The 27961-nt window shown below is 38.0% G+C and overlaps 2 protein-coding genes across 5 annotated transcripts in view; one reads left to right on the forward strand and one right to left on the reverse strand.

The window, feature by feature from the left end:
* Window positions 1–83: 83 nt before the first annotated feature.
* NDUFAF5 (NADH:ubiquinone oxidoreductase complex assembly factor 5) lies at window positions 84–27928 on the reverse strand. Of its 3 annotated transcripts, none has more exons than XM_077777526.1 (11): window positions 27509–27921; window positions 25237–25277; window positions 21971–22034; window positions 18537–18584; window positions 17113–17216; window positions 15194–15233; window positions 11815–12012; window positions 7643–7703; window positions 800–883; window positions 364–446; window positions 84–195 (listed from the first exon to the last, which is right to left on the reverse strand). In XM_077777526.1, exons 1-11 carry the CDS (start codon window positions 27728–27730, stop codon window positions 103–105), a joined length of 1038 nt encoding a protein of 345 aa, XP_077633652.1. In that variant the 5' UTR covers window positions 27731–27921; the 3' UTR covers window positions 84–102. The 3 variants fall into 3 exon arrangements, 2 of the variants coding, with proteins under 2 accessions (XP_077633652.1, XP_077633653.1); XM_077777527.1 differs by lacking the exon at window positions 27509–27921 and adding an exon at window positions 27361–27484; XR_013338379.1 differs by lacking the exons at window positions 84–195; window positions 364–446 and adding an exon at window positions 3126–3222 and having other exon boundaries at window positions 27509–27928.
* Window positions 27847–27961, forward strand: part of ESF1 (ESF1 nucleolar pre-rRNA processing protein) — a 71665-nt gene continuing 71550 nt past the window's right edge. For both annotated transcript variants that reach the window (XM_077777524.1, XM_077777525.1), the window contains exon 1: window positions 27847–27928. The gene's annotated coding sequence lies outside the window, so the exon portion shown is untranslated. The remainder of the gene's footprint in view (window positions 27929–27961) is intronic.

Raw genomic sequence — 27961 nt, forward strand, 5'->3', positions numbered from 1 at the left:
CACTTATCGAGTGCTTCTTGCTGCAAAATATAATAATTTTAGATGTGAAAGTCATCCATCTCTGATGAAAATTCCGGACTACATTAACAGTGGATAAAATATTTATTGTGATTTTTTCTCCTGTGACATAAGATTGTTTATTTTTCCCAGCTCTCCAAATGACACAGTTGCTGAACCTCTTTCAGCTGGTCTTGCCTGAAAATAATGAAAGATGAAAGATATTAGAAATAGATAAGTATACAGGTCTAAATTAAATCCCTTAATGCCATCATATATTTTTTAAATCCCCTATGTAAATAAAAACTAGAAAGTAAATGGAAACATGAACCCACTAAGAAAAGTGATTTGTCTTAATAATATTACCTGTGAATCATGGTATTTCCATCCTATCATGTAATAGATTTGATACGTGGCAGGTACTGAGCCATCCTCACTTCCGTACATTTCTACAAAGACAAATAATAGTTAGAATCTGAAAAAATGAAAGTAGGAAAAAAAATCTGCTCAATGAAAGGTCATGCCCTCCAAAGAGAAATGGATACTGAGATACTGGGAGGGCTCTGAAAATGCTTCATGTGAAAAATCCTCAACACTGAGAAGCTGACAGCTATGACTACAGTAAGGGCTCTTTGGAAAAAGGATATGGAACTACAGGATCTGTGTTCTGAAAGGAAGGACAAAAAAAATCTGATGACGCTTTCCAGGAAAGGAGAAAGCACTGGCAATTTGAAGGGGTAAACATGGCAGGGCACGAGTTCCTCGGTGAGGCATGGGTGGAAAGGACGCTCAGCTCTCTTACCTCCATACACCGCCGCAGCCGCCAGCATCGTGTCTCGGTGCAGCAGGGGTTTTCTATTCCAAGCACAGTTACTCTCACCCATACCTAAAAATACACTACAGTTTTAGATAATACCGCCAAAAGCCTGAGCCGCTCAAAACACACACCTCCTTCTCATCCAACACTATACCCATCCCGATTCTCTAAAACAGACTATAGTCAGGCTTCTTAGTGACTCTAAGGCCAAAGTACTTGAAGCTTCTGGATAGTGAAACCAGTGAGGAAGTGAATTTCAGCAGGCAGGCCCCGTAAGCATGCGTTATTTGCCAGCAATGGTCTAAAGCAGGCCAGCTGGGCCAGAGTACGGCAACCGGCCCTCTAGGTGAGTCATCAGGAGTTGGCACGTACCTTTTCAAGGATGCCACATTTTCTGCCCCTTTCAGCTGCTCTTCAGAGGAGGACAGGGCACTATTAAAATGGCTACCTCCTTCTAAGCCACAGATGTCTGCCTGACCATGAAACTTGGGAGATGGCTTTGAGACTCATTAGATAGTACCGGAACTACAAGGTGTTTTCAGATTTTACAATATTTTACTAATCCCAGATTAGGAAAAACTTATGTGTATTCTTTTCAGGGGCACTTTTCTTAATGTTTTAAAATTTAGATTTCTGGGGCATGTGGGTGGCTCAGTCGGTTAAGTGTCCGACTTCAGCTCAGGTCAGGATCTCATGGTTCGTGGGTTTGAGCCCCGCGTCGGGCTCTGTGCTGACAACTCAGAGCCTGAAGCCTGTTTCAGATTCTGTGTCTCCCTCTCTCCCTGACCCTCCCCTGCTAACGCATGCTCTCTCTCTCTCTCTCAGAAATAAAAAAACATTAAAAAAATAAAGTAAGATTTAGATTTCTTTCCTTCAAGTTGATACCTAAAAGCTAGGATTAATAAATACCCTTCTATTCTTCATTAAAAATTAATGCTGTATATTTGATTTTTTATGCACATATTTAAACAAAAATACTCTGAAAGGCCACATTTTAAACTAGTCCACAAAATCAAAACAAGTTTCAAAAGTAACAATTCTTTATATTTATTTTCTATATACTACCCAATAAAAAAATCAGTTCTTACTTTTGTTTTTCTACTTTCACAAAATAAACCAATAAAATTCCCAATATCTGTTGTTCTTTAGAAGTTTAAAAATAATCTTCCAAGTTTTCAATGGCCTTATTAAAAACAATCAACATATCAGCTGTAATAAGTGAAACGTTCTCTCCAATCCCAGAAAGTTCCTACTATTTCTTAAAGTTATGAATCTCTGGTATGAAAAGCAATGTCCAGAGTCCTGTGAGTACAATGGCCCCAATTCATGAAGAACAAGACATAGAAACTAACAAAGCAATCATCATGAAGCAAAAGGTGGATCTTACTCTGTCACAAAGCAGCTAGACGACCTCAGACCAATTGCTTTGGGTCTTCAAGGTGGCCAGACTAGATAAACTCTAAAGGCTTCTAGGGCTAACATTATAGACCCATTACATAATCTAATTTTAAAACATTCTCCTAAATTGTGAGTTATCAGCCAGATCAAGTGACCAGAGGTATACTGGGAGTCGGACTAGGAAGATTTATTGCTGTCGATGGCTGCGCTGCTTTCATTTCTGTTCACCTTCCCAGGGCCGTGACTTACTATACATTAGATATAGGCAATACCAGTGGAAATCAGGTTTAAATTATTTAATGTAAATACTTAATATACTATGAGAGTGGGGCCAAGGGAGGGGAAAAATACTTAATATGCTAAAAATTCTAAAATACCTTTTAAATAATTGGTATTACAGACCCTAATTAAGATTATTAAGCACAATGTTAAGATATGGAAATTTGAGAGCACTACTACATAACATAGTAATTCTGCTGCTGGGGCAGCACCTCCTTGCCTCACAAGAGAAACACACCACCACACCCACCCTCCTTTCTCCTCATAGAAGCAGTTCAGTGATGCGGGGCAGAAAATCTAGACTTGAAGATCATAATCCTAGTTCTGAGCCTTAAGGAATCTTGGGCAAAGTCACTTAACTCTAATTATAAAGTCAGTTTTATCATCTTCAAAATGGAATGCTAACACTTCATAAAGCGTCATGGTGGACCACCTAGGAAACACTTTAAGGGACTTCTGACCAGCTCTGGGCTTTGGGATAACATAAAAATCCAGGAAGCAGGTAAGTATTTAAGACTCTCACAGTGTTTTTAAGGTTAAGTTCAACTGCTTGCATAAAAATCTAATTTATTATGCATTAGGAGGAACAATACTGAGTATGGTCTAAAAAAGCACAACAAAAAACTGAACTTACCTTAAAACTACTGTGAAAGCCTCCAAAACTTTTCATGCATTCATCAGCTGATACACAACTTGTTTTGTAAAATTAGGTCAACATTCTGGACTTTTTTCTGTGAATTAATAATAATGGCAGCTTAAATGAGAAACACTACAACCATCATCAAGAAAAAAGTGTAATATAAAATACCAGAAATGAATTTGAAGGGAACACCATCTTCCAGTAGGCAAAGCAGCATGCCTGGAAGTAGTCACCCAAGCTCTTCCCCTCCTCCCTTAATCCCTGCACCACTTTCCTTCCCATCTCAGCTACCTCTAACCCCTAGCAGGCAGAGTGGTTGAGATTTTGGGATCTGAGTTAGGTTGCTATACTGGACTTAAATCCTGGCTCTATCACTTATGATATGTCACCTGGTGCAAGTTCTTTCTCATGTGTAACAAGAGACATGAACCATGCTAGCTCTAGTCCTATCTTCCTCATAAAGTATGCCTTATAAACAACGCTGGAGGGTAAGCTTTTTAAACTTTTTAATGTTTGTTTATTTTTGAGAGAGAGAGCAAGAGAGTGAGCGAGCACAGGCGAGAGGCAGAGAGGGAGACACAGAATTCAAAGCAGTCTCCTGGCTCTGAGCCTGACGTGGGGCTCGAACTCACAAACTGTGAGATCATGACCTGGGCCGAAGTCAGACGCTGAACCAACTGAGCCACCCAAGCACCCATGGAGGGTGAGCTTTTTAACATACTGATCTGATGGTCTCTCCTGTGCATGAAATTCTCTCCACACATTACCAGGCTCACCTGATAAAATCTAGAAGCCTCTGGTGGACTATTCCGCATCATTTCCATCATCTCTCCATTCTACATATTCAAGCAATACAGAATTACTGTGGAGTTTCTTAATTAGCAAAGTGAAGGAAGTGCGTATCCTCTTGCATCTCCATGATTTACACAGACCATTTCCGTGGCCTGGAAAGCAATGCCCCGAAGGCCCAAACCTGCACCCACCCATCCAACTCTCCTGGCAAACTCATTTTAGCTTAGATCTTGCGTCTTCTATAAAAGCACCACTGACTCCCTAAGCAGATCTGGGGATTCCGTTTTTCTGTACTTTAAAACACAATGATTTCATTTTACAGTTAAATGCCAATGTCTGTCTATCTGTGTCTCCAGCAGAGCATAAACTCCCTGGGATAAGGGATTATGTATTTTCATCACTGACTCAATAGCTGGCACATGGTAGATGTTCAATAAATGGTAAGTGAATGAATATAAAATCAACCAGTTAATGCTGTTTTTTGTTAAATATCACTTTTACAAGTTATCTTTAGATAACACTTCTTAATTCTCTGAAGGATAAGACACTCAAAAGACTACAACATATGATTTATGTAAAAAGCTTTACAGTAAAAATAAAAGCAGCCGTGGCAAAGCCTCTTAAGGTAAATATTTGGCAAGAGGTCTTCAAAATATATGACCTATTTAAAACCCTTGGGGGAGGTGGGGACTATCAACCAGGTAGCATTATCAGGCAACCTTCTGAGGCAGCTGGAAATGTTCTACTTTTTGTCTGGATAGTGATTTAAAAAATACAAGTAACTATACAGTTAAGATTAGAGCATTTTACTTGCTAGCTTTAATGGAAAAAAAAAATGCACACAGATCAAGTAGGCAGTATTGGACTTTGGATTCCAGATCCAGTGTGACCACGGACAAGATGTTTAACTTCGCAATGTCTCCATTTGCCAATCTGTAAAATTAGGATATCAGAAAACCTCACAAAATTGCACCCAGCACAGAGTAAGCTCTGTATTTTTAAATCAGTGGGCAGTAACCTTTTCCAACTGATACATCTAATTTCTAGTCTCTTTCTTGCTTCTCTCTTGAAATGAATCATGAGCACAGCATTTATTATATAGCAGAATAAAAATAAATGCTGCATTTGAGAAATATTTTTATCGTTAGAGTCTGAATGATACATCATCAGCCCACCACCACCTCTCTAGCCTTTGGATGAAGGGCCCCATGATTACATCAAGGAGAGCCAAGCGCTTGGGGTAGTGCTTGGGAGGGGGTGTGTGATTTATTACTGGTCCCCTGTCATCTTAGGCATGCAAGCTATAGGCTACCAATCCCTGTATTAAATTTTAATGAAGAGTGACTCTAATAGTTAAGTTTTCAGCTACATATCTTTCCCCTTATAAAGACAACAGAAATACTGTTGCCAGAGAAGGCTGGATAATGGGTAAAATGGACTATGGTACAAATGGGTACACGAAAGTAGTAGTTGAGGGAGGTAAGAGAATGCCAGAGCAAGAGTCTGGCACCTAATTCTGCCACTAACAGACAAGTGTCCCCTTGGGCCTAATCCTCACTTATAATCTAGGGACACATTAGTTAGCAGATGTCTACTGAGAGAACTGCAACAGAGTGTAAGAAAAACTATAAACCTATAAGCAATTGCAATCCACTTATCCTTATAATTCTCTTGCTTAAATCATCTTCTCATTTTTCAGGATCAGATTAAGGTTCCCCTAGGTAAGCACAGTTCTGGTTTCAAAGAACACACCTTTAATCACTTCAGCTTCTCTCATTCATCAAAACTGCCTATGCCATTTGTGTAATAAGCCAAACCTCACAATTTCTTAGGGAAGTTGAAGCTCTCCTTGGAGGAAATCAGTTCTGCAGAAGCCCCCTCAGTGGCAGATATGTATGTCTGCATACCTTACCTATTTTGGGATGTGGAGACGGGGTTTGTGTCCTTGTTGCTCCTCAAAGCCTCCTTCAGGCCATTACCCCTCTAACTTGTTAAAAACCATTGGGCTGCTGAGAACACCACTATTTGGCTGGCCCCCTCTCCCTCTCTTGCTTGCTGTCAGACACAGACGTCAGATTCCCAGTGCCTCTCCTCAATCATCAAAGGGTTTGGCACCTCAGCTCCCGTCTGTACCCCAAGTCCTGCCACGACCCTGGGTGACTTCAGTGTTAATAATCACCGGTACCATGGTCTCTAAGATATTTTAGTCCTCCCTCTCCCAGGCAATGGTTCTCCATTACCCTGCCTCCATCATCGCATCTGTAACACAACACGTCCGGACATGTCCCTCTTCTATAGTCACTGTACATTAGGTTCCTAAAGGATCAGCATCTGGCTGTGTTCTCTTCTCACTTCATGGCCTCATCCCAGGAAACTGCTTCAAATATCACTGATTCACAGATGACTCATGATATTTTAACCAGGCAATTGCCTCCTCTAAATGACATACCCACACCCCCAACCACCTACTTGACATCTCCTCTTAGACATTTTACAAGCACTTCAAACCCAAAATAGTCACGTGTGAACTCAAGAGGTGTTCCTGCCCATACTTGGTCTTCTACTGTTTCCTCTATCAAGGAAGGCACACCATCTAGCTCTCTCCATTCACCCACATGTAATCTATCAGCAAAGACTGTCAAATTTACCTCCTAATTATCTCTAGAATCCATTTACTTCTCTCAATCTCCACTGCTACCATCTTAGTCCAAAACACCATCATTTCTTTTCTTTTTTTTTTTAATGTTTATTTATTTTGAAGGGGAGAGAGAAAGTGCATGTGAGCAGGGGAGGGGCAGAGAGAGGATGAGAGAAAACCTAAGTAGGCTCCATGCTGTCAACTCACAAACCATGAGATTATGACCTGAGCCAAAATCAAGAGTCAGACACTTAACCCACTGAGCCACGTAGGTGCCCCCACCATCATTTCTTAATAAGCTTCATAGCAATGAATCTCTCCCAACTAAGATCTGCCAATCCAATTTTTTCAAAATGCAAATCTGGTATCGTGACTTCCCTGTAACTCCCCTCCATTAAAATGCTTCAAGGGGCATTTTAAGATAAAGACAAATCATCTCAACAGGGACTGTAAGTCCCCCATTTACACACCAATCTCATTATTTAATTCTCTTTTTATTCCCAGTACTCTAGCCAAATGCCCTGCTTTCAGTACTTACCATGCTCTTTCTTGCCACAGTCATTGCACATGCTGTTCTCCCAGCCTGTGAGTCACTTCCCTCCCCTCTTCACCTAGTTAGCTCATCTTCATCTTCTAGAGCACAATCATCACTTCCTCAGACAAGACTTCTTTGACTCTCAGACAAGGACTTATCCTTTTGACAAACCCTACTCCTACACTAACCTAACTACCTGCCTTCTTGTGCCTGGACCCAAGCTGCCAACTGCTGCTGGAGAAAGTCACCGATACGCTCTACCAGCTGCAGACATACCCTTCAACAGAGTCCTATCATCCTTTTATAGGCAGTCACAGCACTCTGTGCCCCAATTTATGGCACTTCCCAGGATTCTAACTTAACATTTATCTTCATGGCAGCTGTGTGATATGTGCCTCACCCATTTTATTTTATAAGCTCCATGAAGACAGTCTTCTTTCTCCTTGCCAATGTATCCTCCTTAGTGGTGGGCCCCTGAGCCCGCCAGAGTCTCCTCTCAAAATATGACTCTCAAATGGAGTCTAAACATTCTTTAAGGTGCCTTACCTTGTAAATCTTCCATCAATTCAAACATCCCAGGATAGTTAACTTGAATTTCATCAGTATCCTGTTTAAAGTGAAAAAGGAATATTCATTTGATATGTATCATTAAAAACCCAGATTTGAAAACAGGCCATAGAGATTATCCAGAACAATCTCTCATAGTAAACAGGAATCTTCTTTACAATATTCTTCGCAGATGTCTTCTGATTTATGCTTGTTTTATGAAAATGTCAAATTGCAGAATAAATACACCAATCTAAGAGAAATTTTCCTAAAACTCCATCAACTGGTTCTAGGTCTCTCTTTGGGAACAATATAGAAAAAGTCTGTTTTGTATCTGCAAACCATCACCCTCTTCTTCAAGTTTTTGAAAACTCTTCCAGGACATTATAATTTTTTAGGGGGAGAGTTAATCCCCTGGACAAAATTTATAGATTTATAGATCCTTACACACCCTCACTGCATTGCTCTATACGTAGTCAATATCAATCTCCTAAAAAGTGGCACCCAGAACCAAGCCAAATAGGGTCATCTCCTAAGATGTTTCCAATGTACTTCTAGGAATGCAGCCATACTGCACTGGTTCACTTGGGAGACAGGCACACCGCTGACACAGTTTATTTCTCAAATGGACTTCTGGGCAATTATGTCCCATTCTTTCTGAAGCCTGATACAAGACTTTACAATTGATTGTTACAATGACAGAGACCACTGTGTTCCCCAAATATCCGGTGCTCCTTGATACTTCCCAGCCCCTGAAAGACATTTTTTTCTGGTCAAAGGAAAGGAGAGAGCAAGGTCATAGAGAACTAGTGATCCTTTTCCAAGCCATCCCTTTTGCTGATGTAACCTCAGAAGATGCAAGAGCCAGATGGCACAACCATGGGATAGAGATGGGCTGCCCAGTCAGCATGGGGCTGTGATATGATAAAAGTATATGTTAAGCATGAAGATGTAGGAGTCTGTCTATATTGGGAACTAGTCCCCAAATACAGGACACATATTTGTTTTTTTGGGTTTTTTTTTTTTCAAGTTTGATATAATGCAGCATGTATCTGAAACGTGAACTTATTTGCACTAATCACTTTGTAGTGTCTAGATCTGTGTTTTGTCATTTTGTTTAATGTATTAATTATTCCTCCCAATTTTGTACTTTAACATTGCACAGAATTAAGTACAAACCCCAAAAGGACACTTATCAAAAACATCTATTCTGGGGCGCCTGGGTGGCTCTCAGTCAGTTAAGCGTCCGATTTCGGCTCAGGTCATGATCTCACAGTTCGTGGGTTTGAGCCCCGTGTCGGGCTCTGTGCTGACAGCTAGCTCAGAGCCTGGAGCCTGTTTCAGATTTTGTATCTCCCTCTCTCTCTGACCCTCCCCTGCTCATGCTGTCTCTCTCTCTCTCTCAGAAATAAATAAAACATTAAAAAAAAATTTTTTTTAAATCCATTCTAATTCCTAGAGAAACGCAAACAAAATAACTACATTTCTTTTTAACCTTAGAGATACAAAGTACAAGCAAGGGTTTGCATATACTGTTGACAGGGCACATAAATTGATGCTACTTTTGCAGAGTCATTTGACCCTGCCAAAATTCCAATGTACAGATTCTCTGACCTAGTAATTCCACTGCCAGAAATTAACCTGACAGATATGCCAAGATTATGTGAAATGAAATTCACTGCGACATTGTTTGAAATAGCAACAAAACAACAACAGCAGCAAAACAAAACAAAAAAATGGAAATAATCTAAAAGTCTATTAATAGAAAACTGTTTATATAAATTGTATCTATTTAATGAACTACTATACAGCTAGCAAAAAATGTGGTAAGAAAATAAAAGTAATAGAGTGTATATTTTACTTTTTAAAAATATTTATTTTTGAGAAATAGAGAGGCAGAGTGTGAGCTGGGAGAGGAGGGGGACGAGCAGAGAAAAGAGAGGAAGACACAGACTCTGAAGCAGGTTCCAGGCTCAGAGCTGTTGGCACAGAGTCCAGTGTGGGGCTTGAACTCATGAACCATGAGATCATGACCTGAGCTGAAGTCAGAGAGTTAACCAATTGAGCCACCAGGGCACCCCAACAGAGCCTATATATTGTTGCATATGTAGGTTTAAATGACATAACTGTATTGTGGCCTATGATTTAAAATTGTTCTGAAAGGGTATACAAGACAACAAAGATCATCTTTGGGGTGAATGACCAAAGCCAGGAGGAGACTTCTTTTCACTTTAGACCTGCTCTGTTCATCTCATTCTATTTATATACCTTTTTATTTCCTTTTTCTTGCTAATATATACATGATCACCTTCTGTATGCATCTCTGGGTAGTCAATTTCTTCTCTATATTTTTCTACACTGAGAAGCTATTTTTTAAAAGAGATCATAAGATTGAAAACAAAATTCCTTACAGCCTGATACCTAGCCATTAAGCAATATCCTTTGTAAATAATCTTTCAATGAAACTAAAAGCATTATCTCCATCTCAATCAAAAGAATACCACAACAGCTTTGTCAAAGTCCTTTGTTAAAGTCAAATTAAGATGGATCACATCTGCAGTTTTTTCCTAATATATTAGTATTATAATATATTAAACCGGCAACTCTGTTTTAAAAGGAAAGGAGTCTCATTCAGAATGTCAACTAACTCTGAAAATAATTCACTAAGAAAGTCATATAAAGGCAATATTGATTTAACTTGAAAATAAACATCCATTGCAGTGTAAAAATAATATATCTATGTTGTATGCAACATAAACCTTTGTAGCTGATTATATAAAAGCTTTCGGGGATGGAATTTTTAGAAAATACATTATGATATATTGGTTATACAGCACATTACAGGCAGTGTATATGTCTCAAGGAATAAATCTGGATAATTTATTTATAAATCAGCAACTCCATTAATTTAACAAACCATAAAGAAGATTCCACACCAATATTTTTGTATTATCTTAGTGTTTGAGTTATTCAGCTCATTTTTTAGAGAAGAATATAGAGGATATTTCCATAACAGATTTCCCAATTAACAGAAATGTAGGATTTTAAATGCTTTAATGTTAGGTTAAACATTTTTTTTTTTTTAATGTTTTATTTATTTCTAGGAGAGAGAGAGAGAGACAGCATGAGCAGGGGGAGGGTCAGAGAGAGAGGGAGTCACAGACTCTGAAACAGGCTCCAGGCTCTGAGCTGGCAGTCAGCACAGAGCCCGATGTGGGGCTCAAACCCACGAACCACGAGATCATGACCCAAGCGAAAGTCGGACGCTTAACCGACTAAGCCACCCAGGCGCCCCTAGGTTAAACATTTTTAATAGACATCTAAAATTCAGTTTACACTTCTAATATGGTTAATATTGATAGATATAACCTACATAACAAAAACTCTCTAAGGTCCTCAATAATTTTAAGTGTGTAGCAAGGTCTTTAAATCTACTGTGGTCTAGACACTTCATCCCCTTTATCTTCATACTAACAGCCAACTCAGGTGAGAAACATTTGAATTTTTAAAAAAAAATCAATGTTCAGAGACATGAAGTAAACCCCCCAATTCCCCTAGCTACTAAAGGGGCAAAGTAAGGAACCAAATTATAGCTGTCAGATACCAACGCCCTGTACCATCACTGTACTGTGATGACTTCATGTTTCTTCTGAGTGTACAGGTCCTCTTTCTAGGTCTCTCCAGCCCTAATGGAGTATAGCCACCTTTCCTACATTCTCTACCCTGGATCATGAATGAACATACCTTCATTTCTGCCTCGTATGGCAATATTTCAGTTGAGGGCTGGTGGGAGATGCAAACTGTTAAGTGTTCCCCTTTTCCTGATCGTCTGAAATGCTCTCTCATATTGTAATAATGTAATATTCATTACTCTGGATCTGAAGATTCTAATGCACTGGAATAGCAGGTCTTAGAAAACAACCTCCATGTTAACTTAGGTTCGGGTTTTTTCTGAGCTACTTATTTAAGTAACAAATAGTAAAAATTTTATGTTCATACCTGTGTCAGTAAAGATACGTTTATACAAACTAAATTTAAAAAGAGAAAAAAATGCTAAAACCTTTCCATAATACCATCAATACCTACAGTTTTCTATCTTTAAGATGAGAAGTTCTATCTGAATTGTGTGATGAATGGGTTAATGAGAAGTAATTGACTCTCTTGATAGTTACCACAGTCAGTGTATTAAAGCCAGCTCTCCCAAGCAGATGTCCTAGGTCATTGACAGCAGTGAAAGGAGACACGTGTGGAGAAAATCCTCCTTCTCTTTCTGTTTCTGCTAACTGTAATGAACACCGAAGTTCATAGAGTGTGTCGCCTCCAAACATTGCACCAATAAATACTCCATCTGGTTTTAAAACGTAATGAATCTGTAATAAATACAAGACAACAAAACTATTCAAAATTTTACACAAAAAATGTTAAAAGGATAAAAATATGTTAAAAAGAATAAACATATGGTGTCTGAATCAATATTTTTATGATTACTATTCTTATTTTGTCAAATAATCAGAAGAGTTGATAAATAATATCTAAGGCAACCAGGTCAGAAAGGCACTGCATTATTATATTACTGTAAAGATAGATGATAATTTATTGACAGTATTAATACCTATTGGTGTTAATAATTAATAATTAATTGATAGCCTTAATATCTACAAAATATGTTCTATGTATTCAACTTTTCTAATAGACACAAATTACTTTTATAACTATTTTGTTTATTTATTTTCAGAGAGTGCACCAGTGTGCACAAGTGTGGGGGAGGGGCAGAGAGAGAGGGAGAGAATCCTAAGTAGGCTCAGTGCTGTCAGTGCAAAGCCTGACCCGGGCCTCAATCCCATGAACCATGAGATCATAACCTGAGCCAAAATCAAGAGTTGGATGCTTAACCAACTGAGCCACTCAGGCACCCCACAAGTTATTTTATAATCAGAAAAATACTGAAAGCAAAAAAGTTTAAAGTGTAGTGGATCACAAAAATCACAAACCTCTATCTGGGCCCTTTAAATGTCACTTTGTAACAACTCCCATCAAAAGATGAAGTCTACTTCCCCTCTCCCTGAATCTGGGACAGCCTTCTGACTTGCTGTGGCCAAAAGAATGCAGTGCAAGTGACAACATGCCAGTGTCACACCAAGGTCTGTAATGGCCTTATAGGATTCCCTGTGCTACCACCATGTTGTAAACAAGCCTGAGTGAGCTAGTCTGGTAAGGGATAAGAGATAGGAGGAACAGAAATCAGTCAGGCATCCCAGCTAAAGCCATTATTGACCAGCCAGCTTCAGGACAATCTAGCAGCAGATCACAGACACATGCATGAGCCAGGCCAGACCCAGAAGAATTTCCTAACTAAGGCCAACCCAAATTCCCAACCCACAAAATCATGAGCTAAGTAAACTGTTGTTTTAAACCACTAAGTTAGCCTGTCATGCAAAAAAAAATCTAATTTAAACAGAAACTATCATGATTCACCACACTAACCTAATCAAATATTAGTTTCCTGTAAGGAGAAGTAACTTATTTCCCAGCTTTACAACAAAAACAATTTTTAATTGATAATTTAAGCAAAACAGTGGTTGCAATGGATTCCAGAATCACAAATGTTTACTCACTGACTCTCTTCTTAGAATTACCATCTGTAAATAGATCTGACTCTGACTATTCTCAACAATGAGGAACGTTACAGGAAAGGGTTGATTCTGAAGTAAACCCAAAATCATCGTAGGCTCTGCTAACCAAAATACCCATCTTAAATTTATAGTTAATATATCATGAAACCGTTACAAAACAGTATACAAGTAAATCAATCGTAAAATCTTGGCTTTCTTCCCCTCTCCCCCTTTGCTGTTGCTTCCTTCTCTTGTCACCTAGCAAGTATCAAAGAGTCACTCCTCAGCTTTTTGCAGCTTCTCCCTACTTCAGAGGGCTTATCAATTCCCATGGATTTCACAGGATGACTTCCCAATCACTATCTTTAGCCTGGACATCTTCCCAGAACTATAAACTCATTTTCATCTGCCTGTGCCATGGACATTTGTATCTTGGCACTCAACCACCCAACACAACCAACATATACATAACACTTATTCTCAAACCCATTCCCCTCTCCAATTGACATATTTCTGTCAATTACCATTTTCCATTCCCTTTATCTGATCATTACCATTCTTTCCCCTACTTTTACTAATTATTTTCCCAGGCATCCAAATTCAAAACTTTAAGGTGAGTTTGGACTCCTCCCGGTCTTTGATCTTCAGATCCAACCAGCCAAATGGCTGACTCTTCCTTTACAGGAGTCCAAAATTCTCTTTCTGTTAATTCTTGCTACTGCCACCAAGCTTTAGTTTCTCTCATGCCTGGATGATAGACGCAATCTCTTTAATTGAACCAACTTCTGGAATCAGTTTTCCAACTAGCAAAATGAAAACATCTTACAGAGTTATTTATTTAACACATATAAAACAAGACACAGTGATTGGCAAACAGTGTGTGCTTACGATATGGAAGTTATCCTACCCATCAGCCTTTTAATTATGTTACTTTCCTCTTCAAAATTCTCCAGTGGCTCTTAAATGCACAAAGAATGGACTCTAAATTCTTTTATCTGTTACCCAAGTCTTCCTAAATTTGGTCCCAAAGTTACCTCATTTCCCAGTGCTATATTCATCTCCAAATAGGCTCCTTCTCTGTTCTTTCATGTTCGTGAGGCTCTTCTACCACCTCCATCCTGTGAATATGAATTCCCACTCCAAATCTGAACTATCTTAAGGCCCTGCTCAAGTAATTCCCTCTTCTTGAAGCTTTCCTAGGCCACCCATGACCCAGTGATTTCCCTCCTCTGAACACAGTGCTCTTTACTTACTCCTCATAAGTTCACTGACAAATGCCAACCAACAAATGTACCTCACTCTCTCTTAGTATAAGGTGTAGGGAAGATACAAATACAAACAAATAAGTTCCAACCCACAAAAAAAAAATTATAGACAATTAAGAAAAGGAAACTACACAGAAAATGTCCATTATCAATGTGATGTCAATACTATTCCAAGTTATTTTGGACAATATATAGGCTTTCATACATATTTAAAATATTTCCATAATTAGATTTCTTGAATTCCTAGGCAGGGGGGAGTCACCCAATGTTCTGTTCTGTTCTATTCTGAGACACAAAGAGCATGAGCAGGAGAGGGGTAGAGAGAGAAAGAGGGGGAGAGAGAATCCCTTGGGATTCCCAAGCAGGCTCCATGCTGTCAGCCCAGAGCCTGACATGGGGCTTAATTTCACAATTCATAAGATCACAACCTAAGCAGAAACCAAGAGTCAGACGCTTATATAACGAGACACCCAGGAGCCCCCAATGTACTTCTTAATATGCCAAAAGGCATCAGATGTATTTGGCCCACAGAAGATAATAAATACTTGATTTGCTTTCATTTCCAATCATCATAAGGATAAAATGGAAAACATTTGTAAGATTCTGGTAAAAACAAATTTTGAGAAGTTTCTAATAATGACACAGCCTATTTGAGTAAACATTACATTTCTTACCTGTTCAAGTGCTCTAGGAAGGTCATTCACCCAATGTAAACTAGAATATGAAAACATATTTGTTTAGCTTAATTCATATAATTAGTGTAATTATCAATTAAATAAAGAAAAGCCACAAAAAAGGTGTTAATTTTGAAGTCTGAAACTGCATACCAAAATTCACTATTTTCATATAAATTTTCAAGTGAAGACTATTCCCAGGGGAAAACCTTCCTTGTGTCATGCTAGAAAACTTGACAGTTCTATAAATACTAAAAGTATTTAAAACTTAATTTAGGGAATCTATTTCATTTTGTTTTACTCCTATTCACCCTGTCCTAGTGCCTGGTGATATGTGATGGCAAGAATCATAGTCTCTGTAGAGTATGGTCATACTTTCCTGACTGAGGTAGCATCCTCTCATGCTGCCTTCCAGGATAGCAATGAATGCCCATTTCAAACCATACTGTGTTAAGATCACATTTATCTTTCATAATGCTTTCTGACAATTTTTAGATGCTTTAAAAATTAAGAATGTTATACCATATTATAACCTCGATCATGCTTATGGGGAAACTGAAAGCAACAGAATTAGGTACTTGCAAACAGCAAGCAGAGGAGCTAAAAGTCACATTCTGACTCCCTGCCCAGAGCTCTTTCCCTTAGACCAATATTCTCTGTAATGTTTTTCATTTCATGATAGAATGTGAACACTCTTCTAAATTTGTTCAGCATATCTTAAAAAGCAGGGAAGAGATTACAAACTCACTGAAGAAAACAGCAAGAATGTAACTCTCCCAGTTTGTCTGGGGCTGAGGGATTCCTGGGACATAAGCCTTTTCAGTGCTAACACTGGCAAAGTCTTGGGTGACTGGTCACCCTAAAAACAGCTGTGCTGACATGAAAAGCATGTTGAATCTTTGAAAGAAAATCTGACTATAAAATAAGACAGGGAAAATAACGTACCACACAGAATATTTTATTTTGGGGCACCTGGCTGGCTCAGTTGGTGGAGGATCTGACTCCTGATCTCAGGGTTGTGAATTCAACCCCCATGTTGGGTGTAGAGATTACCTTAAAAAAATAAAGTCTTAAAAAAAAGAATATTTTATTTTTTCTATTAGAATCTAAGTTTGCTGCGGGCAGGATCACTGTCTGGATTCATTTTTGTATTCCCCAAAAGCATCTAGCTCAGAGTCTAGTATATTATAATCTATTCAATAAGTATTTATACATTTATGTAATAAATGTGGAGGGCCACCGTAGGAAGCACAAATGGAAAAACAATAACCTTCAGGACTATATTTCTGTGTGGTAGAAAAACTGAAGTTGAAAGAAATACTAGCTTTTCCTTATTTGCCAGCGTGAGTTTATAAGGGTGCTCTAAATTTGAATATTGGAGCCTGTATATCCTTTACAACTCCCTGCCCCCATTAATATCAATACTAAGTAATAAGAATCAGGGAGGAAAACCCTTCTATCATAGATCAGCTTTAGCAATATGAAAAAAGTTGGGAAGAAAAAAGTTAAGATACTATATTATATTATCTCCACTAGGGAGCATGTAATTTATAATTCTTTACCAAAGAAATCTTATAGCTTATAAACCAAGTAAACTGGTTTGTGACTTTAAAAAAGGTACTAAGAATTTACTCCAGGGGTGCCTGGATTGCTCAACAAGTTGGGCAGCCAACTTTTGATTTCTGCTCAGGTCATGATGTCACTGCGGGACTGAGCCCTGCATTAGCTCAGAGCCTACTTGGGATTTTCTCTCCCTCTCTGTCTCTTCCCCATCTCAAAATAAATAAACATTAAACAAAAACAAAAACAAAAAAAAGAATTTACTCCATTAGCTATTTTACTTCATAATATTATAATTTTATAGCATGAATTATCTATTTAAAACATGCATTTTGAAGAAGTACAAATGGGTTACCAACCTTAAACTGCTAACCACCAGGTCAAATGTATTTTCTCTGAAGGGAAGAAACTCTTCATCAGCTAAAACACTGACAGTAGGGATTTCCATTTCTAAGGTGTTTTTCTAGTGATTAAAAAAAATAAAAGTTCAAAACACATTCATATAGAATTTCAATTACTAATGCAATCATTACTAAATTTAAGTCAATGTTATATTTATTCGGCAGTTTCTATACTTTCCAAAAAACAGAGCCACAGAGAAGCTCAAGAAGTATTTCTTATATGACACAAAAACTGGCTAGTGGGTTGGAAAAACATAAATAGGATCCTATCTCACACCAAAATAAATCTCAGAAGACTGAAAGTTTCAGTGGCATAACTGAAGCCATAAAAGTACTAGATGAAAATATGGGTGAACATTTTTCTACTCTTAGGTGGAAACATTTTAAGCAAACATGACTCAAAAGCCAGAAACTATAAAGGAAAAGACTAATCTATGTAATGATAAACCAATCAAAACTTCTAAAAACACATAAACAATGCAAGCCATACACTTTGGGAAATACTTATAACACAGACGATGAAATTAATATCCCCAAAAAACAAACTCTTACAAACTCCCCACAATAAGAACATAATAAGGCAACAATGCAGGTACACACACATCACAAACTTACAAGTTCACAAATTAAGAAATACCAATAGCCAAAAGACATCAACAGCTGTTTGGCTGCATTCATAATTGAAGTACAAATAAAAATATCAGTAAAATTCTACTTTCTGCCTATCAAACTGACAAAGACAGAAACCATTGGCCCAGTACTGCCAAATAGGAGGAAAAAGTTGCTTTCGTATAATATTATTCTATCTTTCTAATGGAAGTATGGAGACATATATCAAAAATTTAAAGATGAACATCAATGCATTCATAAATTCCACTACTAGGAATTTATTCCCAGGGAGAAAAATAAATCAAAAGTACAAAGTTGCTTTGTATAAAGCTGTTCTTCCCAGTGTTAATTATTAAGAAACTAAAAATCAACAGAAATTTAGCCAAATAAATCATGGAATATTCTTATATTAGTATATAGTCATTTTAAAAGATGGAATTTCTGTGTACATATATCATTTGTTGATATAAAAGAATGATATCCTGTGAAAAACATAGCATGTTATCATTATATCATTTGTATAAAATTACAGAGATAGCTATACATCTGCAAAGGCGGAGACCAAAATGTCACTAGTGGTTGTCCCTGAATGGTGAGGACCAGGGGTGATATTTTCTTCCCCTTTACATTTCCTGTATTATTTAATTCTTCCTATGTGTTATATTTATAATCAGAAAAAAAATAAAGCTATTTTCATTTTGAAGGAAATAAAAATAAAGAACTAAAAATAAAACCAAGAGATCAGAAATCAATAGTGTTAAAAAACTACCTACCAAAGCATTTTCTGCAATGTCTACTTGGAAGAACTTTCCAACGGTTTCCTGCAATGGAATAAAGTTAATTAGAAAATACAAAAACTAACAAAAGCCCACTAACAAAACAAATAACTGCTGAAATTGCTCAAGGAGAAAGTGATAATTCATAGGTTAATTTTCAGCTTTGTAAGGGTATTTTTCTGAAGTAAAACCAGTATAGTACACAACTAGCATTAATAACACACAGTAAGTTACACACTTTGAAATTTAAAGAACCATGCCTATATTTAACGTATTTAACTAGATTTAATAAAATATACAATCCAGATTTAGTAATCAACATCCTGAGTTTACTCCAGGGATTAAGGCTTATGGGTGCTGAGAACTGGTCCTCCCCACTCCTGGGCCACAGAAGTCCCGGATAGTTTTCCTCCCTTTTAGTTGTTCATTCATATATTTCACACAGAGTAAAGATGACATAATAAACACAGATACTTGGGGGGATAGAGGGCTCACTGGTTTCATTTCCCCTGTTTCATCTCTCCTCTCTCCATTCCAAGAGGAAAGAGCACTGCACCACTTCTTTCCTAGATTAACACTTTCCACTATGACCTTTTCTACAGGATCCTACTGCTTCCATCACCATCTCTATCAAATCTTCCATCTCTGTCTTCTGTATCTCCTTCCCTTATCTTGAAACAGTCATGAGCTTCCCAATCTGGAGAGATCTCCTCACCTCTAACTACCATCTGGCTGTTCTGTATGTAATCGACAACTCTAATTCTCACCAATGTCTTTCTCCTTAATTCTTTAAAAAATTGTTTTAATGTTTTTTTTTTTTATTTATTTCTAGGAGAGAGAGAGAGAGAGAGAGAGAGAGACAGCGTGAGCAGGGGAGGGTCAGAGAGAGATGGAGTCACAGACTGAAACAGGCTCCAGGCTCTGAGCTGGCAGTCAGCACAGAGCCCAACGCGGGGCTCGAACCCACGAACCGCGAGATCATGACCTGAGCGAAAGTCGGACGCTTAACTGACTAAGCCACCCGGGCGCGCCTCTTTCTCCTTAATTCTTGAAAACCTATTCCCACTCTCACTGCTCATGCCATTTATAAATATTACTAACAATCTAATCAACTACAACAGTGTGTCTGCTCTCAGTCCTATTTCACTTGACCTGTGTGAAGTCCAGCTTTGTTGTAGTCCTCCCCTCCTCTGTTAAAGAAGCCAGTCCTTTTCACTTTATGCACACCCACTTCTTAAAGAACTTCCTGCCCACAACTTGGAAAGGGGACCCTATCATAACCTGGCCACTGCTGACTACCCAAGTGCAACTGGCTCTCAAGAAAAAAAAAAGTGCCCTGAGTACTTGTAGTGTTTGCCAATTTCTGTGGTGTAACTACTCTTCATTCTCCCATCCCTAAATACAGTTGTGGAAGGTTCTTTTCTATATTATTGCCCCAGTGAGTTTATGTTCCTATGGCTTCAGTTGTCACCTCTGACAGACTTCCAAATAAGAACAATAAGTTCCAAAGTTCCAACAACTTCCAAGTAAGAACAATAGCCTCCACTTTGTCAGACTTACCTTGTCTCACTTTATACTCTTGCTGTCCCTTTGGAGATAGGTATTATTGCTCACACTTTATAGAAACTCAGGTGCGAGGAGACTGAGTAACTGGCCCAAGGATATATAGTCAGCAAGTGGCACAGCTGAATTTGAAATCCCTATCTGTCCAAGTTCAAGGCAATGCTCTTAACCTCAACACCCCAATTCCAGTTCCACGTTTCCAACTACCTGTCAGACATTAACACTAATACAGTCCACTGTTAACTCAAACTCAGCAAATCTAAAACAGGAATACCCTGTGCTCTTTGCCCTACCACATCCTCTGATTTTTCTAGTCACTGAAGGGATAACTTCAAATTAATATTCATTTAATTAAATATAATATTTAATTATAATTTTTAATTTAATTTATATTAATTTATTAATATTAATATTATATTTAAATATAAATATAATATTAATTTAATTAAATGAATTAAATGAATCAAATAATTAAATGAATATTAGTTAAATATTCACTTAATTCATTGTGTATTGTAGGTACTGGGAATTTAGCAGTGACCAAAAGTGAGCAAGTCTATGGAGTTTACATTCCATAAGAGAAGACAGACACCAAATAAACAAATGTACATCAGGTGCTAATAAGTGCTGTGGAAACAAATAAGGCAAATGCCTAGTGGAGAATGGGACCTTATTTTATAGAATAATCAGGAAAGTTTTGATGAGGGATAATTTGAGCAAAGACCTGAAAGAGGTGAGGAAGTAAGCCACACAGATACCTTGGGAAAGAACACGAGAATAACAAGTATAATGCAAAGTGCTGGCCAGTTTGAGAGACAGTGAGAAGGTTAGGGTTGCTGAAAAGTAAGGAACGAGGGGAAGGAAATGAAGTCAGAAACATGTTAGGGAGCCAGATCACTGAGGGCCTTATGGATTAAAACTGGCTTATTACTGAGTTAGATAAGAAGGCAAAAGTTCTCAACAGACCACTGGCAATGAACTGACCCATGCTTTAAAAGGATTACTTCATTGTGAGAATGGACTATTGAGGGCAAAGGTAGAAGCAAAGAGGCCAATAAGGGGGCTATTGCAGTGAAGACCAACATGATAACAGTGAAAGTGGTAAGAGGTAGTAGAGTTATGGATATATTTTGAAATCCAAATAAAGTTTGCTGATGGATTCAATGTGGGAGGGGAGGACACAAGAGGGATCAATGAATAAGTTTTCTGGCCTGAGCAACTAGAAGAACAGATTTGCCCTGCCAACCACAACAATGTTTGGGGAGCCTCTCACATCCCCCTCCTGCCACCCTGGCCCAAGTGTATGTCTTTTTGAAGTAGATTTTACACAGAAAGCCCACTTTAATAGGTGTCCAACACAGTATCATATATACAGGAGTTAAAACAATAAATGAATGTCTTCATGGTCTGAATTATAAAATGCAAAATAAAATGGTATAAGCCTTAATAAAGGCTACCTATACATAAACACACAGAAAGATTTCTAATCAAATGATAAATTATTTTTCCCAGCTAAAAAATTAGTTTAATCACATTTTCCAAATGAACGTCGATCTGATTTTATTGTGAAGTATCAAAAACATTTGCGCAGAATGGGAATGAAGAGCAACGTATCTTATATAGACTTAAAGAAGCTCCTAGTAGGAATTAATGTATAAAATGTACTAAAAAAAAGAAAAAACACTTAAAGGAAAAAATACTTAAGAGGTGACACAAAATAACCATTGGTTTGCCATTAAAAAAAAACTTAGTAATCTTGATATGATCAAAATCTAAATATGATACAAGCTGAATTAAGGAAGATGTTCTATCTTTAAAATTAGCCAATTATATTTCTGAAAGTAAATTAAGTCATTGAATAGACATACCTTATTCAAATGCTGTGCTATGTAACCTCTTCCACAACCAACATCCAAAGCAAGGGAAAAATTTCTAAAAAGCAGACACAGAAGTTATGATTTGTCTGTAATAAAACAGTCCATAAAACAATTATTAAGAAGCAATTTTTCTTAAAGACCTATTAATGAACCCAACTTTCAAAAAGTTACATTAACTACCTTTTCTGCCTCACCTCACAAGCTATTTCTACTAGAAATCATATTGAAATAGCAAGTCTGTCTGGTACAGATATTCATAGGACCCCATAGAACTTCAATTTCCATGAAGTTGCTCCGTGACGTGGATTCAAAGAACAAATTCAGTAGGGGTATTTTAATTTGATAATATATCCAAATAAAGAAGGAAAAGAAGCTAATATACATTAACATGAAAATATCTGCATATGTATCTGGAACTTACTAATTATCTTTTTTCTCAAATTTGTTGAGGCAACAAGTGACCTAAAATCATCACGTAGAATACCAAACTATTAATGTTAAGCTAAAAACAAAACAAAACAAAACACCAACTAAATAGTAGCTAACATTTACTAAAATCTTACCAGGTTCAAAGCAATGTGCTGAGTGCTCAAAGTAACTCAACCCGAGGTCACTCAACTAATAAGAAGCAGTCAGAACTTGAATTCAGTTAGTCTGCATCCTGAACTAGAACTACTATCCCCTGTGCTATGTTGTCTTCTCTAAATATATGTCATTTTAAACCAAACCAGTTAACACATCTAAATGTAGGCCATTCACAGGTTTAAGAAAAATCTGTGACAAGAAAACTTAAAATTGTATCCATTAATAACATATTTTCTATTGGACCCAAAAAACTCCTTTTTCAATTTCTGTTAAACACCTATGTCAAAAATAAAGAACACCAGTACACAATTGGAGAACTGGTGTGAGAAAGAACTATTTATTTACCTAATGCAAGCTATCTTGACTGTGAATACAGGAAGTGTGACACGGTGAAGTACACAGCTTCAGGATCAGAAAGATGTGATTTAGAATTTTGGGCCAGCAATTTACTGGTTCTGTGACCATAAGACAAGTGATTTAATCTTACTGAATCTGTTTCCCCATCTATAAAATGGAAGTTACTACCTCCCTCAAGATAATTTTATGAAATGGTGCATGGAAAGTATCTAGCACAGTACGAATGCTCAACAAACATTGGTTACGAGTTGCTATTACTGTCACAAATTGTAAACGTATTGAGTGGACCTCAGATACTACAAATAAGACATTTAATCTGTGGGGCTAGTTTTTAAAAATCAAAAAAAGATCGCTGTGAATAATATAAATTACACTTCATAAAAACAGAACAATAGTGCAAGAACATTTACACTGGTATTTTTTGTTTTTTTAATATTTTTTTATTTATTTCTAGGAGAGAGACAGCGTGAGCAGGGGAGGGTCAGAGAGAGAGGGAGACACAGACTCCGAAATAGACTCCAGGCTCTGAGCTGGCAGTCAGCACAGAGCCCGACGCGGGGCTCAAACCCATGAACTGCGAGATCATGACCTAAGCGAAAGTCAGACGCTTAACCAACTAAGCCACCCAGGCGCCCCACACACTGGTATTTTTAATAATTTAATTCTAAAGAGTTAATGTTAGTTTAAGACATGCTTTTAGTCATAATCACAGGTCTCTCTGTAAACTGTTTTGCTCAGTACTAAGACACAAAAAGACTGTAAAATCCATACTGATTTAGAAAATTCAACGTTTAATTTTTAATAAATGGCCTAAAATCCAAGCAAGTGTAGAGAACTAGCTATTTGTTTCAGACCCTTAAAAAATGGATCCTAAAAAAAACAGATGAATGGGGGTAATTATTTATAACAATGAAGCATTTTTTTACCTTACAAAATTAATTCATCCCAAGTCGCTAAGTAGCAAGAATATCTCTAAAAAATGACTATGTTTTTGAAAATTTCTTTCATGTTTATAAAATTTCTTTTATAGGCAAATATAATAAATTCATCCCATGTTGGTGTAATTTAACAATGTCTTTTAAAAAGAGCAAAAAAAGTGATTTCCTAACATCTCAGAGCAATTCTATAGTAAAGCCATTATTTAACCATCATTTATATGGTTCCTGCCATACAGCTGTAAACTTGAATCTGTAAAATTTTTGTTATGCATAATATGCAGCAACGAATTCATCAAGGTTTTAACACTACTTCATGAACGTGTTCTCTTCTCAAATCTGCGTCTGTAAAATTGTCATAGAACCCTTACTGCCGTTAAGAATAGTTAAAATAGTCAAAGTCTCATTTAACCTGATTGGGGAACAAATCTAGGCAGACTCTGTCCTTCACTTAGATAGTAAAGGGTTCTGTTGTTAATTTTAGTTAAACATTTAAAGCTAGATTTAGTAAATCTTAAAAATTCACATGTGATCAATTCTTTATCTCCATTTTTGGACCAATGTTTCCATTAGTGGCTCTTGGCCAGATGAATTGGATCAATCATTCAGGCTCAACATGTACCCCAATGTTCATAGCAGCACTCTCAACAATAGCTAAAACATGGAAAGAGCCTAAGTGTCCATCAACAGACGAATGGATCAAGAAGATGTGGTTATCTATACCATGGAATACTACATGGCAATGAGAAACAATGAAATCTGGCCATGTGTAGCAACAAGGATGGACCTTGAGGGTGTTATGCTGAGTGAAATAAGTCAGGCAGAGAAGGACAAATACCATATGTTTGCAAGTATAGGAGGATTAGGAGGAACTTGACGGAGGAACAAGGGGGAGAAGAAGGGGGGAAATGGTGGGGGAAAGGGAGAGAGACAAACCATGAGAGACTCTTGAATGCTGAAAAAAAATTGAGGACTGATAGATGTGGGGGGTAGGAGGGATGGGCATGGAGGAGGGCACTTGTGGGGATGAGCACTGAGTGTTATGTGGAAACTAATTTGACAATAAACTATTTGTAAAAAAAAAAAAATTAAAAAAAAAAAGACATCTTTACCAATTCAAAAAAAAAAATCATTCAGGCTCAAAGAGAAGCTAGGAGTTGTGTTTCTTTTTCTTTTTTTTTTTCTTGGCAAGAATGAAAAAAAAAAGAACACTTGCTGTCCCATATATAAAAAAAGGAGAGACTTAGAGTATGATTAACATCACTAATCCTGGTAATAAATTTCTTTAGATTCTGCCATTCCAGACATTAAGCTCTCAACATTCAATCTCTTGAATCTCCAGTCAAAAAACTGCATTTTATTATGATAATCATCACTTACCTAGCTATGTCATATACGCGGTCTGCAATCCGACTTCCAACCTGAAGGATTACAAGCAGCAATGATATATATATATATAAATCAAGTAGGCGTAACAGAGAAGCAGCACTGTTTCTCCAGCATTCAACAATCCATAGGTTACTTATGTTTCAATATGTTGGTAAGTACTTCTATCTCATTTTCAATTTGACCACAAATTATAAATAGGAACATAATATATTAAATTATCCCAGGAAACAGATTGAGACAAATTTCTTCAGAAGTCAATTTAATGAATTCAAGACTAACTATTCATGGATATGGATATGTATATTTGACCTTTACATTCCATGTGCTATATAAGATCACAAGGATGAGAAAGTAACAGGAACATAACAGGTACATTATTGTTGACAGATAGTAGCATGAGGTATATGAAAGTGAAAAAATATTGTTAGCTGGCGTTTATTACAGATCGATGTATAAACGATCACTTAAAAACTTTATTACTTGAAAAGTACTAAGAAAGTCTGTGGAACTACTAAACAGGTAACTTTTCTAAGCAACATGTGCAAATCAGAAAGTCAGCCAAACCTGAAGAGACTGCACTTCCTGCTATTCTCCCCAGTCCCATCCCAATCTAAAAGAGGTAAGAAGGGAGGTGCCTCCTTTGCTAGGCTATCTTCATCTGACAGGAATAAGATGTGGGGGCCTAATATTCCTCACATTTCACTACTCCTTCATAAACACCCCAGAGTTTTTATTAGGACTTAGAAATTCAGAACATATGTGTATTTGCTTTTGGGGGTAGAAAGTGAAAGGAAAGAGGTACAGCAGAAGTCTTCTCCTAGAGGTATATCATTCCCACTATGAATATTCTTTGTTTATATTAAAAAGAACTGTCATACACTTTAACTCATTTATTCTAGTCCTACATATTGACAAGGCATCGGTCAAGTTGTAATCTACATGCTTTGCTTGGAGAAGAGTGGTTAGAAATACACATCTAAGTACATATCTTTATGAACCCTACAAAGAAACACAATCATCTGGTCAGGCCAGGCTTGCACAGAGTTCTGTCCAAAGGAACTCAAAAACTGTTCTCTGCTTTTCCTTGAAAGAGTTCATTATACTTAACTTCAGTTTTGTGTCTGCCCCAAAGAAACACTTACTTAGGCCTGAACTTGGTGCTGCATATCCAGAGAACAGAAACCCTTAGCTTCCAGTCCCCCAGGACATAGGAAGAGGTCTTTCAAACCAGCACAAATCAGAGACCTTAATTTATCTTAATTAACGTTCCTAAAACATAAACCAGATTCTATTGCTTCACTGCTTAAAACCATTCAACAGGCTTTCACACTCCTCTAGAGCAGTTGACCAACAGAAAAACATTAAAGTCATATATGTAATTTTAAATATTCTAATAGCCACTTTTAGATAGTAAAAGGAAACAGAAATTATTTTTAACATATTCTACTTAACCCTATATCAAAACTACAATTTTAACACGTAAAGATAAAAAAAAATTAATGAGATATTTTGCATCCTTTCTTCAGTCACTGAAATCCAGTGTATTTTACTCTTACAGCACATCTCAACTGGACTAGCCACATTGCAAGTGCTCAATAGCCGCATGTGGCCAGAGATTACCATACTGAATGGGGAAGCTCGGTTAGACAAGAAAATCCAAAGTCCGCCTCTCTTACCGCCCTAATAACCCCAGTCCTCTCGGCCTGACCTCCTCCCCCGCTCTCTCCTTCACAGAAATTTCACGGGAGGCCTCAACAAGGTCCTTTCCGCCTCAGGGACACTTGTCCTTCTCTCTGATGAGAAGGCTATTCCCTCCAGATCTCAGCTTGCCTCATCGCGTCATCTGTCTGACAGGCCTTCTCTGACCACCGCGGTCGTAATACTTGACTTCAGTACCTCACCTTACTTTGGCTGAAATTATATTTATTGTCCACCTACTCCCACAAGAATGAAACCTCCTGAGTGTAGCGGTCTTACTCTGCCCAGGGCATAGATGTATACAATTCAAGCGGTATTTGCTGAGTGAATGAGTGGGTGAGTGAGTGAGTGAGTGAATGAATGAATAGTTTACAAATATCCGGGTCCGATGAATGAATAGATGAATTAACAGCTTACAAATATCCAGGTGCACTCCTTCAGTGATTACAGTAGAGGCTCAGGCAAGGCGGCTGCTCAAGGTCACACGGCGAGGTGGGTCGGTTGGGGCCTGGCCGGAGCCGCCAGCGCTTGGCGCCGCCCTTCCCATGTTGCCGTGCGGACTCACCTCCTCCTTCAGGTAGTCAAACTTCATCGGCTCGGGCTGCCGGGCCGCCCAGTTCTTCTGTTTTCTCTTCAAATCCCGGTCGAAGATATTTAGAGCTCTGGGCGAGGTGTTGCCCGGTGGAGAGATGCCGGAAGCGACCTTTCTAAGGCCGAGGTTCTTTGCTGGGATCCCAAGCGCCGGAGGTCTCTGCCACCGTAGCCTGAGCCCCCAGAGCCGCAACATCTCCAACGGTAGGGCCACTTGCAGGCGCCTTTATGTTGCGCCTGCGCCACAGCCGCTCCGGCGCCTATGCTACGGGTCGCCGTAGAGGGCAAGGGGAAGTAGTTTGGACCAGTTCTCTCGCCGTCCCTGCGGAGCGTCCCGCGGAGAATTGTGGGACTGTGTGGCATGTGAGTGAGACGCGGCGAGTGCTCTGAGGAGGTGAGTTTGATTTCAAAACGGGCTGCAGGGGAC

This window comes from Crocuta crocuta, unplaced genomic scaffold (assembly GCF_008692635.1).
Source record: "Crocuta crocuta isolate KB4526 unplaced genomic scaffold, BGI_CrCroc_1.0 scaffold187, whole genome shotgun sequence".
Lineage (NCBI taxonomy): Eukaryota > Metazoa > Chordata > Mammalia > Carnivora > Hyaenidae > Crocuta > Crocuta crocuta.

Excerpts from the sequence above, each read along its gene's own strand:
- NDUFAF5 (XM_077777526.1), bottom strand. The coding sequence starts at position 27,730 with ATGTTGCGGCTCTGGGGGCTCAGGCTACGGTGGCAGAGACCTCCGGCG. Across the intron at positions 15,234-17,112 it reads CTGGTGGTTAGCAGTTTAAG|TTTACATTGGGTGAATGACC; the intron begins GTTGGTAACCCA and ends TTCATATTCTAG. Across the intron at positions 884-7,642 it reads ATTGATGGAAGATTTACAAG|GTATGGGTGAGAGTAACTGT; the intron begins GTAAGGCACCTT and ends GTGTATTTTTAG.